Raw genomic sequence first — 13731 nt, 5'->3', positions numbered from 1 at the left:
AAAGCTGCTTCGTGTGTTTTGGAAAGCAGGGAGCAGCTGGTGTTCTGGTGGGGATCACCAGTAGATGAGGAACGTTTTAAAAGCAAGATAAAGCCTACTCAGTCACTTCAAGTGAGTTAGGTAGTGGGATATCTCAGCTCTTCGGTTTGGTCAGAATACTTGTTTTTCTGGACTGCTCTATGAACGGGTAAATATTTTGATTTTAACACAGCAGTGACTATATTTTCTTTTCTCTTCTCTTTGCAGTGATTCTATTCTGTATGGCAGCCCTAATATTTCCAATAGGATTTTACATCAATGAAGTTGGAGGTCAACCGTATAAATTACCCAATAACACAGTGGTTGGGTCTTCGTATGTACTGTTTGTCTTATCCATTTTCTTTACAATAGTGGGACTTCTATTTGCTGGCAAAGTTTGTTTACCTGGCTGATGAATGTCCGAACTGCAGGACTTTATTTTGGAAAAGAGCAGGACATCAGAATTGCATTCTCAGGAGGATGCCTAGACCAGACTATCAAACACTTACTGAAAAGAGGAATGCTTTGACTTGTTCTCACTATGCACTTTGGATGAAAAAAAAGAGAGCCTTTCCCATAACCAAATACAGACAACGCTGACTAATCTCCTGAGCATATTTAATGCAGTCAGGTCTGCACTGTGATAGGAACTAGTGAAGAATGCTTTACACTGAGAAGCATAATGCCCATGTTACTGTACTGTTCCTGTTTTTAACGTCTAACGATTTGGAAGTCAAAGTATTTATGAACTTTGTGGTAGACCAGAGGGTTGCAGAGGAATTCAAGTGAGGCTGGCCTCGCTGTTTAGGAGATTAGTATTTTACATCTTCCTTCTGTTGAGCAAAGCCTTTGGCACCAACGTGGATCAATCTTGCATTACTGCACCAAGAAGCCAATAGATCAAAACATGTTCTCTAAATGTATGTAACAGCAAGAAGACATACATCCCCTCCTCCTCCAGAAGCTCTAGAAAAACACTAAGGAACATTTTAGAGGGGGATCTCTTCCTTATATTTATATAAATATATATATAAATATATATATATTTTGCTGATGCAGTATACAGTGTGTGTGTATGTGTGTGCGTGTGTATATACACATATATGTATATATATGTATATACACACAAATGGTTCCTGGAAAAGAACTCAGAACGCTTTGCTAGCAAAACACTGTGGTGTGCAAAACTAGAACTCAATAGAAAAAAGCCATTTCTCTGAAGGCCACATAGCTGAGAGTCTTCAGTTTACCTCATTCTTTGTAGCAGCCCTTGATTTTAACAGTTTTTGTAATAGGTACAAACGATCCCATGCCTTTCTAGGTGCAATTTTAAGTTAAGCTAAAATTCTTTTTATGGTAATTTATTTGTATATGAGGGTAGAAGGTGAGATCATGTCATACCTTAAAATCCTAATTTTGGGAAACTGACACTATTTAAATTATTAGCAACTGTTGTACAGAAAGTCTCTTTTTCTACTGCATTGTTACATTAGCATTCATACATGTTCAAGCACAGCATTTTACCATACATAAGCATTTGTCTAGCACATGTAAAATGCAATGTTTAAAGTAATGCAAACACTATTCCACTGCAAAGATGGATGAACTTATTTTCATTTAAGTATTAATTCATCTTTACAAAAAAAAAAGAGCAATATAATTGTTTAAATAATATATGCCTTGTTTACTAAAGTTGTTATTCTAAATGTGGACTTAAGGGCCACCCAAATTTGGAGTCAATATTTCTCACTAAAGGTAGTTTTATTTTTCAGCACAAGGATAAACCTTTGAATCCACAGATGTCATAATTCACCACTCAATCTAACCTTGCAGGAAGTAAAATTGTGGTTAGTGTCCCAGGAAAGCTGCCTGCACTACAAGTATTTATTTTCCAGTTAGTATGTGGTTTACCTGAGATTCATTAGGAAAACAAGAAAATTGTATGTTTCAAATGTTGTTTCATTGAGCTTATTAGAAGAACTGCATCACTAAATAGACATTTTTCTAAAATGTTAGTGAAAGTGTATTTTAGAATGAGGTTGTTGTTAAAATGTAATCAGCAGTTTCCAAAATAATCACTTATCAGATAAGCTTAAGTTTTTGAAAATAAGACAATTTGCACAATTCTTTTAACTGTGTGCCGTTCAGACTCGAGTGGGTCTCAGTCCTTCTCCTCCTCCACCTCTTGCCTCTCCCCTTCCCAAGGTATTTTAATACAAAAGGTTATTTGCTGAATTACATGTTTTTTCTTTTGACATTTTTCAACAAACTTGTCACTGGAATGGTCTATAAGTGACTTGTTTTCCAGTCAGCTCACTCACAGGTAGAAGGGAGTGTTTATAGAACACTAAATTTTTCTAAAGTATACTAATCTGTAAATACAGCCAGGCATCTACTTGGAAGTAATGGTTTAAATATAATTTGGTTTCTAATTTAAGCCTTCATCTGCATGGGTAGTCTGAGGTCCCCAGTGAAGTCGGTGAAGATAAAACGCAGCATTCAGCTGCTGCATGTGTGTCTAAATTTTTGGTGTTATCACTGCTGTATCCTAAGCTGAAGTATTCACTAAAACTTAGATCACAAATTATGTTGGGGGAAAAAAAAATAAAATAGCAGCTCTTCTTTTTTTCAGAAATGTCATTCTTGCAAATAGTTCTAGATTTTTGTAACTGGAACACAGAGGGAGGAGTTTCTCAGCTGCTAAGATGTCCTTCCCCCCCACCCCAGCTTACTTAGTTATAGTAACATCATGTATACAGTGAATTTAGGCTTAGATTAAATGGATCATCATTTAATAAAAAAATATAAACACTTACCTTGGAGCATACCCAGTCTGTGGCTGGCTGGAAATTTATCTGATCTACCAGTGCTATTGCTATGAATTATTAAATGATAGCAGGGATTTAATGAGTAGATTGTTTGATTAAATATTTGAGCATTTTAAGTCCAGAAATAGATGTGGCCATCTGCATTTAAAAAAAAACCCCAACACCCAGTAATTGAAGAGACAGCTGTCAACAGTTGCTTTTAATAAGGTCACTAAGTACTATATAGTACAGTATTAATTTATAGCAGAAAATCATATCTTGTAAACTGTATATATAAAACACTGTTTTATGGTGCAATCATTTGTCAAACTTATGTCTGTTACTTTTGTTTTAAAGTTGTGTGCATTCTTTTCATACCTAAGAGCATCACTGTAAAATCTGCTGAAGACTATTTATAGGTTTTATTTGCACAAGATTTGTTTTAAACTACAGGAAGTTCGTATTGAACATGCCTAAACATCTGTAGACTTTTTCAGTTCATGAAAAGCAAATGTTTCCATATGAATCTTCTCCAAAGGTAATCCCATATTTGTGTTGAGTGTTTACATAAACTTTTCTGATTCTGCCAGCCATTATTTTTAACTTTTTGAAGGACAGCTCACTTCATACATCACTAGAGATTCTTGTTTACTCTTTTGCTTAAAAATTCCCCCAAAGGTTTTATGTCCCATCATAATGTAATTTGTGCACACTTTGTCATTTATTTGGCTAACAAAATGTAAGATGGGAAATGTAAAATACCTTCAGGAGGAAAACTAGTTAATTTGTCTGTATAAACCTTATTGTTGAGCTCAGCTGAAATAATCTCCTGGAAGCTGTTTGTCTCAGACCTGGGGAGGGTGTGCTTCCCTGAGCACACCAGGCTAACCATTTAACATCATTTTTCTGTTGTTAATCTTGCTGGCAAGTGATGCCAGCTTCCCGAAGACGCTGTGCAACACCACGTGAGCCCCGTCCTCTGGCTGAAGTAAAGCCACCAGGTTGGGGCCCTCCTGTCATACCTGTGTTTCAGAGCCGTTGTTTAACCACTTCAGAACACAACTGTAGATTACCGTTTGCCCCAACACACACACACAAAAATAAATATGAAAGCTGTCCTTTAAAACCTTTGTGAAGGATGAAAATAATGAAGGAAATGGTGTCTGCAAGCGGGTTGTCCTGCCTGGGCGTCGCGTCGCTCACCGCTCCAGGCCTGACCGTCTGTGTCCCCCGCTCCGGCCTTGACTGAGGATTGTTTTCTAATTGGTTAGAACATTTTTCAATTAATGATTTCCGAACAAATGTTAATACAAACTGTATAAAATGAACATAATTTTCTTCACTTGTATTTTTGTTATTGAGCAAGTTTATCAAAATAAATTGTCTACTAAAGCGACTGACCTCGGCTGCGCTGACTGGAACCGGCCCCGCCCCTCGCGCGCAGGTGTCTCCTCGCCCTCAGGCAGCGGGAAGCGGCGGCGGCTCCTCCCGCACGCGGCCGCTGGGGCCGCCCCGTCTCCACCGGCAACGCCGTAACACGGCGGTGCCGCCACTCCCAGCGCGGCCTGGGCGGCTCCGGGACCATCCGCGCCGCCGGTATCCGGCGGGTGAGTGCCGGGAGGTGCCTTGGCCTGATGATGCTGAGGGGTTTTGGAGGATCCCTGTTATCGGGGCGGTGGCCGCCCGGGATTTCGAGACGTGCCCGGGTGGGGTGGGGTGGGAGGACGAGGAACGGGGAGCTTTTCCCCTATGAGGTGAGTCAGGGGACGGGACGGCGCGGAGTCGGGGGAGCTGCGGGGCCTTTCCTCTGTGAGGTGAGGAGAGGCTTGAGGGACGGGAGGGCGCGGGGTCGGGGGCGCTGAGGGGCCTTTCCCCCGTGAGGTGAGGAGAGGCTTGAGGGACGGGAGGGCGCGCGGTCGGGGGAGCTGCGGGGCCTTTCCCCCGTGAGGTGAGGAGAGGCTCCGTCCCTGCGTCTCGGTGCCCGGCTGTCTCCAGCTGCCTGTTCCCTTGCCCCTGCCGCGGCTCACACGCACCTGTAGAGCTCTGGGTTTTACTTTAGTTAATCTTTTTTTCTGGTTGAGCTGTGAGGCTGGTCTCCCAGCAGCTGCGCATAAGTATAATTAACTGCGTAAAATCCCTTAACAAATAGCTCTTGCAGAATAATTCCTAAATGTGTTTTCTGTAGATGGATAATTGTAACTTCTCTTTGCAGCTGTTTTTTTAATTTGCTGTTGTCCCACGTGCAATGTAATTATCATACAGGTTGCTGACAATATTAATACCTTTTAAAATCTATATTCCTGAGCATTTAAGCTTTTTACTCTAATACTTACATCTTTTTGGTGTTATGGGTTTTTTTTAACAAGGCAAAGTCTTCATATAATGGATACACACATCAGGAAAATGGCTCAATTGTTGGACAATGATCAGTTTTTGGAAAAAATTGGGTAAGGATACTGGACTTCCTAAGTAGATGTAAAGAACTGTAGCTTGTATAAACTATGTACTATGTGCCTTCAAAAGATTTTATCATATATCAAATGTAATGTGTAAACAAATGCCAAAATACAAACCAGTTCTACAGAAACAACTTGTAAAGACTTTATGACAATACAGGAATATTATGGGTAATGAAGTCATCCAGTAAGATTCATTATCTTGTAGGGTGACAACAAAATCCGGTCTACAGGGTGATCATCCACCATGTCAAGATTTTACTATGTCTCATCTAGGACCAGATAATGGATTGCTGGTAACACATATCAACAAGACACAAGATGTGTTGGTAGGCGAGTTTTCCTGCTAAATGGAGCATCTAGAAAAGTAACACATACCTACTATAAATACAGTGTGGGGAATAGACACTTAATAGGTTTCCTTCCATATGTTTGCATATGCGCACAGACAATTTGAAACTATGTATAGTTTCTCTGCAGAAGTGAATCTGCCTGTGAACAAATGGGGCAAAACAATAAAGGTAGATCGACTGTTGATACTGCATTTTTCTTTAGAAAAGCAAAGACAATATATACCCCTTCAAACTCTGTGAGGTGGGTTTTGGAGATGCTTAATTTTTCTTCCGCTCTGGTAAATCACTGGAGTATTTCTTTTACTGAACTCTCCTATTTCTTATCTTCCTCCCTGTCTCCTTCCCCTTCCTTTAGCTCACAATCTGAGGATATTCTGAAACTTTCTTTTCTTTTGCATCCCACATCCAAAAGAGTATGCTGGTACCTAAAATTCTGTTGTTCCTGGATACGCACTGCCTACCAGCAGCCATTCTTAGGGCTTAAATTTTTGTCGCATTTGAACAGTACATTTAATTTCTCATACTGCATTTAATTTTTTTATTTGATCTATAGAGAGCACAAATGAAGAAAATACAGTCTGAAAAGGTGCAAACCACAGAAGAATGGCTAAGAAACTACAGTTTAGAATCCTTGCAATTAACATTAGAGCATCTGATAAATGAAGGCAATATTATTTTGTAAGTGCAACGCCGCCCTTTCTTTAGTTAGTCCTAATTTGTGGCATCTCTGATGCTAATTATGCGTAGTGTTCTAGGAATTCAAGAAACGATGTTGAAGAGATAGAGTTTACAGAAGAGACAGTTACCGATTTTGAGTCCAGACTTTCTGAGTAAGTATCCATCTTGTTTATGTTTTTGATGTGTAACTGATTCTATATCCCCATTCCCATGATTACAGGTACTGCCTTAAATCTTAGTTTGTTATCTCTGGGAACTTCAGAGTATCTCAGCATTAAATCCTTTCTGCTGACATTTAGGATAGGTAATAATTACTTGTCAATACAGCTGAGGTTTTTTTAATGAAGATGCCTGTCAACCAGGTTTTGAACACTTTCTGTTCTGCTGAGATTTAGGGTAGATGATAATTATATGTCAATACAGCTGAGTTTAAATTTTTTTTTATGAAGATGTCTATCAACCATTTTTGAAGCAGATAGCTCATTTTAGAAAGGCAGCTAGTGAATGGTTGGGTTTTCACAGGTAATGCTGCATATTTGTGGGTTATGTTTACTGTAAATTGGATTAGTTTCAAGTCATGGATCTAATCATGACGTGGAAGTTAAAAGTTTTCTAAGTGAATTTTAAATGTATGAAATCAAGGAAACTGAAATTGAGGAAAACATTTAATTAGTAGGTTCAGTAAGCTGTAGAGTAATTGTAATGTTTTTGCTGGTTTTCACAATACTTGTTAGACTCTTCTGAGGAGCACCACTACTTCAGCATACCTCACTGTGTCAGTCACAAAGATCTAGAACCTTCAGAAGATCCACCTTCAGTTTGCCATATAAGCAAACTGTCTGCAAATCTGGTTTAAAAAAGAAGGAGCTTTTGTGTTTTGGAAAAGCAAAAAGTTTTTCCTCCTTTACAATGTTGATTTAAAGTTTGTGATCACCAAATTGTAAAAACTATGCACATGATACTAAAAATAAGTTAAAGTAAAACAATTTTAGAGGACAGCAAGCACTTTGTTTTACCTCAGGTTATACCTATTTTGAAATCCAGTTGTTGAAAGTTCTTCTGCAGTTAGTCCAGCACTTCAGTGAGTGTGCTGCCTTTTAGTCACAAGATTATATTTCATGAGTGTCTTAAACAGTAGTGTAGTTTGTATTAAATACACCTCCTGACAATAACCTGTGTGTGATGAACTAAATTCAGCTTTGCCTGAGCTTCTGTTGTTCGCACATACACATGGGATATCTCTGAACAGAAAAAGTGAGTAACTGATGAGAAAACATTTCAGTGATCCACTTTTTCAGATAGCTACATATTTAATCAGTGAAACAGCTTTAGGGGAAGAAGTATTTAAAAGTTATCCTTGCAACCACTGGTTGTATGAGAACACTGAAACCAATATTTTTAAATAGTGTTTCTCGCAGATTTTGCGTCTGTGAGAAAAAGGATGTGATGAAGACAAACGGTTGATTGTTATTGATACACAATGCAAGAGAACGCCTTAGCTAAATGTGTGCTATGCCTTTTGTCAGAGTGATTGAACTTTATCAGCAGCGAATTCAGTGGCTGTTGCAGGACAGCAGAAAGGTAACTTTAACTTTGCAGTATATTTTTAAATGGAACTGTATATGGCATTAAAGAATAAATTAACTTTTGAATACTAGTGAAAAGTGGCTTCCAGAAAGCTTGCGTATTTTCATTATGTACTGTGAGTTACACATCATCTGCAGTGATATTTACCTTGACAATGGATTGTTTTTCTTGATCTTTCATTGGTGTGCGGCTTTCTAGATCTAGTCTTTTGCTTTCTCTTAGCAGTCTTAATCATCAGGACCTCTCAGCAGGATTTAAACGGGAGCAGACAATGCTGAGCTTAACCTCTGACTGGAGTGGAGCTGTCTTGTAGTCCATTGCGCCCTCTCTTGCACAGCTAGTTAATAACTTACTGTGATTCCTGCTCAGGAACAGGAAAGGGACATAACACCCCCTCAAAGGGCATAGAGAAAGAAGCAGTGTTCCAAAATCTAGCTTCCACAAAGTTGCTCGATTTAACCTGAAGGAGATGCTGTAGGCAAAGTTATTTTTTTTTATCCTCTCAAATAATGAATAGGTTGTCTTGGGAAGGAGGGAGTATGATTCACTGGTAAGGATAAACTGGAAGCCAGTAGGCTTCTCTTCCCCCCCCCCCCCCCCCCCCCCCCCCCCCCCCCCCCCCCCCCCCCCGCCCCCTTTGAGTTTGTCAGTGTCATCTTTGTGTTAAAAAGCCTGAAGTGAAAATAAATACCTAATATTTGATTTTTAAAATGTGTTGTACGGAATAAACAGTAACATTTTAAAAACTTAGATAAGCTTAGTATTTACAATGACTTTTCTCTTTTAAGGTGTTTGGCCTTATTAAAGGAACCAAAGTTGGACTTGTGGTTGATGTGTCTCATGTGAGTTACGGTCCTAGACTACTGGATTTTCAGAAGGACCTTTTGGCAAGTAATGATAAAGCAAACTTTGGCAATTACAACATACTAATCAAGCTTTTGTGTAACTACAAGCCAAGAACTAAGTAGAGAAAAATCTGCTTAAATTCATGATATACAATAAAAGTTTTCTGTTGTAGAAAACTATATTTTAGATATCTTTGAAAGTGTAGTCTTTGTTAATGTCTGGATCCAAACAAACTCCAGTGTGTGCTATAATAACAGTAATAAAACTTTCCTTATTAATATTTGGAAGTTTCTCAATTCTTGTACCAGCATTCTCTATGGAATACGCTTGCCTAACAGAAACAGCTGTAAGAGCTAGAACCAAGTTGTACATAGAGCTATTTATAGTGAATATAGTTTCCTTATGCCTTTATGTTTTGTCAAAACAAGGCACGCTTCACAATTTCAGTCAGAACCTTGGTGAGTTAATCGCTTCCTGAAGTCCCAAAATAAACTTGTCCTTTATTGTGCTCTTTAATTTTATAAAACTTTTTTAGTAAGGAGGGAAGATATAATGTAGCTGGTTTACTATCTAACTTTGAAACTTTGTAACATTTAACTTTCTGCATTCAGAAATTATGTAAAATCAATTCATATTATCTGCAGTTTTCATTTGTGTGTTTTATTTAAAACTTCTTCAAGAAAACTCAATTTCCACATAGTCCGCTTAGCCTTAATACCTGAACTATTATTTAGCCCTATCCATGAATATGTATTAAACATTTTTTAGTAATTACTTGGTGGGTGAATATGCCCATTCTAGATCAGTATGTTGTTTCATGTGCTTGTCAGCTCATCAGCTCTAAGGTTACATCAATAAAAACTGATACCAGTACAACAAATATTCCCTGCCTCCTGCCCCACTAACAAATTGCCTGGATTACCGTAGGTTTGCAGGTTTTGTCTCTGTGCTCTTTATCAAATATTTCAATCTGTATGACTTTTGTTAGAAACTTTTCTCTGTGGTAGCTGAAAATATCGCTGTCAGCTATTTTTAGGAAATTGCTATTTTCATTGTTTTACATAATAACCATACTAGAAGCAGCATGGATAGTAATGCATTAACAATTTTTTATTTATTAGTGCTTAATAGATGAACAGCTATGTTATAAGAAGCAATTGTACTGCCTCTCATTCAGTACAGAAATTTCACCTCTGTGGGAGAGTCCAAAAAACATCAATGTTTGTGTGTAAGTAAGTTCACTTCTCTGAAAAATAAAGGCGTTTCAATTTAATTAGACCGATCTCTTGTAGATAATAAATAGTGGTTTTCATCTTGTGCCTGCAGTGATTTGTAAGACGGGAAAAAAATCAGTGAATTTTAAGTGCAGTCAATGATTTCAAGCTGGTTGTTCATGCATAAAATATCTTAGCAGCTCCTGTGGCTTGTAGTAATCTTCATGATCTATCTTATTTAGCACCTGCACATTAAGTGTACATATTCCTTTCTTTCCCCTCCCTAGGCTACATGAAGCAAGACAGTGGATACAACAGCTGGAGCCTGGTCAAGGCTGCAATTTGCTGAAAGCCTTAAAACACGTCCTTATGATGAAAGAACTGAATTCTCTGGTTCTTATTGTAGGAAGCTGGTAAATTTTTTTATCTGTCCTAACAACCAGCTTTAACCTGGATACAGAATTGGTACAAAAATCTGAACTTGATACAAAAATAAATGGAAAATTTAAGATCCAGGTTTTATGTGGGTTTAGTTCATGACACTGAATTCCTTTATTTCTTTTTTTTTTTTACTGTTTATAAGTCTTCTCTTTTCTGATACGAAGCTACGTTTTCCTTTGCAGAATACATTGAGAGTCTTCTAGCTCTAAGGTTACATCAATAAAAATCCTTCAGCATCATTAAGGATGTTGGTGAAAGGGTCCACACCTCTGGGAAGATTAGATGATGAGCTAGATTTTCATGTAAAATAGCATTAAGCATTCAAAGATAGTCTTCTCTCTGTCATCTTGGTGTTGATGGAAAGCTTAAAATGTCTGATTAGATATATTATGGACTTAAATTCTGCAGTTCTACTGTCATCATTTGAAAACTTGCAGTACTGGAGTCAGGATTACAAGAAAAAGACTACAGTAGGGATTCTAGGAGTGTTATTGTATTCCTAATTTATTCATTGTATTTTAATGTATTTTAAAAAGGCATGGAAGGAGCTTGGCGAGCTTGATAGAGTGATTGAGATTATATGTCAGCTAACTTACTGAACACAGTGTTCAGTTAAAAGGCTCCAGGTTTTGTTTAGGTTTGCTTTGAACAGAAAGGAAAAGCTTTTAGTATGTGCAAGTGAAAACTTGTTTAATTTCTGTTCTGTCTTCCAGCAGAAGTGTAGCTGGAAGGAAAGGTTTTTACTAGCCGTGAAGAACCATCAAAACTCAGGGAATGAAAGCTGTGTGGGTCGCTGAGTTCTAAACACAAAGCAAAGTTTTACTTTCTCTGGTGCCTTTGGAAAACAATGGACATCTTTACATACAGTTGAGGATCTGAGTTGAAAACTTTTCTATTGCAGTTTGTCACAGGGCAAAACCACAGTTCCTGGTTTTTACCTTCCAGGGCTAGCAAGGAATAATTCAGACCATTTCATCCACAAGCTGTTATGAACTGGAATAGAACCTTAGTGCTGTTATTATTATTCAGGTTTTCAAAATGGAACCAAACCCTAGTAGTGGTACCTCAGTAATTGTTGAAAGAGGGAGAGGAGGTCAAGTTATGCTGAAGAATTGGATTACATTCCTGTGATTTTTTTATTTCTTTCCCACTTATTTTTCTATTTACTATTTTTTTCCCTTATTTATTTATATCAGCCCTGATCAGTCTTTGGAAATACTGTCTGACTATGCTCAGCAGTGTATGCTGGGGAGAAAACTGCAGACTCATGCTGTTACATATGATTGCAGCAATCCTGCTTCTCTTGTAAGTAATCATGTTAATACTTAGTTCCTTAAGTGTCCTGTCATTTGTTTCCTATTGAGGTGCAACGTCTTCTCTCATAAACTTGTGGGGAAGCTAACCTGCTCATTCAAGAGTTCTTGATCTAGAGTTTTATATTCTTTAGATTTGTACACATGAAAAAATTTGGAGCATTCATCTTGGTTCACACCAAAGCGAGAAGTGGCAACCAAGTGGCATTGACAGGCTTGACAGCTGAAGGGAAACAGTTATTTCCAGATAATCATCCTGTGTGTTTACTGTGAAGACTTTGGGGCTAAGAGCTCTTTTATAGGTGAAAGCAGAAAAACAGAGGACTTGAGGTAGGCAATATTGCAGTAAGGACAAGTGCGTAGAGAGAGGGATCAAAGGAGAAAGGCAGGGACTTGAGAATGAGACCATATGAGTGTGGCAGTCTCTGGGATAGGAATATTTTTGTATGGAATTGCATCAGTGCAAGACCTAGCAGCCCTGCTCAAATTAGTGTTGATCATGAGCAATGGTTTGGATGTTAGCAGTGACTGCCTGAAGGAAGAGGAGGACAGAAGGATAAGCAGTTACTTTTGGTTGCTTCTGCATAGGAACTTGGGTTTAGGTGTTGATTGCTTGTTTAAGCTTAACTCTAAGGCATTTAGTGACTTAAGTGGCAGAGAGGACACGGTTGAAATCCTGGTTTGAAGAGAAGATTAGATGCAGTAAGGGTATCGTGGTCGTGGAGAAAAGGATTGCAGTGGTAGACAGTAGGAGAGAAGGAGGTGGCAGAGGTGAAAAAAGCAGCAAAGGTTAAGAAGTAATTGTGGGCAGGGGAAGAGCAGCCTAATCTTTATACTTGTAGACTTTGATCTGACTAGCACCAGCCTGCCTTCAAAGGAAGAGAAAGCGACTGGCACTTTAACACAAGGTGAATAAACTAGATCTTTGTGGCCTGTTTTGTAAATTTCTGTACTGAGTTAGCTTTTCAGTCGTACTAAAATGAGGCTGGTAAGAAAACAGTGGAAACATAATTACTTTGGCTTTCTTACTATATGTACCTCAAAGATTCTATCTCTAATTGAGAATTGAATACCAACAACCCATGCTATCAAAAGAGGCTACCACATCAAAATAACTTATTTTTTTCCTATTTGTATATGTAGGCAGTTCTAAAGCACCTTGCAGAAGCTGTAAGAGGCCGTTATCATTGCTACTCTTCAAAGGGAGAGGTAGGTGACATCTAGAGAGGCAAAGCATTTTTCTCTCTTTTTGATGATTCTTCATTTTGAGAAGGTAAACTAACTATCATCTGAGTAGAAGTTTATAGCAAGGCCTGGTGCTGAAAGTCTCTGTGCTGAGGATGTGGTCAATAAACCTGTGGTTAATTCTTTCTGCAACTAAAAATGCTTTCCTAAAAGCACAATAAATTTTGCCGATATTTTTTACTGACTTAACGCTAATGAATAGGATGAAAGCAGTGGCTTCTTGTAGACTGATTCAAAATAATAAAATAATGTCTTGTTTATAAAATGATGAATAACTTATATGCAGTGCATTAGATATATTTACACTCAATTCTGCTATGCCAGGCAGTCTTGTATAGATGTATGCACATCAAAGGAAGAAAGCTGTGTTTGGTTGGTGTTTGGATAGCGGTTAACTTGCTTTTCCCCCTTTTGTTTCTTTTTTAATGTACAGAACTTTGATAGCAGTGATTTTCATCTGCTACTTCAGGAGTCCCGGAAGGCTAAGGACCTACTCAGGAGCATCAAACAGACTCTTCAAAGAAGAATTGGTGGCTCACTTGTTGGTAGAATAGCAGATGTATGTATCTTTTTATTTTCAGATGTACTTTGAAGTATCAAGGTTAGAAATTTTTTAGTGTTCACAATATGAAAAACATTTATATGATTAATCAGGTAATTTGATAAGTGAACTTTGAATATTATGTATTGGGCATCCATCGTAAGAGCAAATTAAGGCCAAAACCAGTAAAGGAGACATTTTGCTAGATGTTCTCCAAAATGCAGCAAGTTTA

The 13731-nt window shown here is 38.1% G+C and overlaps 2 protein-coding genes across 6 annotated transcripts in view; both read left to right on the top strand.

Moving 5' to 3' along the window:
- The window catches only part of MOSMO (modulator of smoothened), a 30161-nt gene extending 25940 nt beyond the window's left edge, over nt 1-4221 (top strand). For 3 of the 4 annotated variants that reach the window (XM_075767354.1, XM_075767353.1, XM_075767352.1), the window contains one exon: nt 247-4221. In XM_075767354.1, the coding sequence (XP_075623469.1) occupies nt 247-431 (185 nt within the window). In that variant the 3' untranslated portion in view covers nt 432-4221. The remainder of the gene's footprint in view (nt 1-246) is intronic. The other variant, XM_075767355.1, reaches the window with a different exon arrangement.
- Nucleotides 4222-4365: 144 nt separating this feature from the next.
- VWA3A (von Willebrand factor A domain containing 3A) overlaps nt 4366-13731 on the top strand; it is a 33089-nt gene continuing 23723 nt past the window's right edge. For both annotated transcript variants that reach the window (XM_075767512.1, XM_075767513.1), the window contains exons 1-12: nt 4366-4432; nt 5192-5272; nt 5490-5610; nt 6188-6312; nt 6390-6464; nt 7839-7893; nt 8688-8786; nt 9867-9973; nt 10247-10372; nt 11597-11705; nt 12857-12922; nt 13392-13517. In XM_075767512.1, the coding sequence (XP_075623627.1) occupies nt 5208-5272; nt 5490-5610; nt 6188-6312; nt 6390-6464; nt 7839-7893; nt 8688-8786; nt 9867-9973; nt 10247-10372; nt 11597-11705; nt 12857-12922; nt 13392-13517 (1074 nt within the window). In that variant the 5' untranslated portion in view covers nt 4366-4432; nt 5192-5207. The remainder of the gene's footprint in view (nt 4433-5191; nt 5273-5489; nt 5611-6187; nt 6313-6389; nt 6465-7838; nt 7894-8687; nt 8787-9866; nt 9974-10246; nt 10373-11596; nt 11706-12856; nt 12923-13391; nt 13518-13731) is intronic.

Source organism: Balearica regulorum, chromosome 15 (genome assembly GCF_011004875.1).
Source record: "Balearica regulorum gibbericeps isolate bBalReg1 chromosome 15, bBalReg1.pri, whole genome shotgun sequence".
Taxonomy (NCBI): domain Eukaryota; kingdom Metazoa; phylum Chordata; class Aves; order Gruiformes; family Gruidae; genus Balearica; species Balearica regulorum.
Note: the sequence above shows the minus strand (reverse complement) of the source record. Positions and strands in the feature narration are given on the sequence as shown.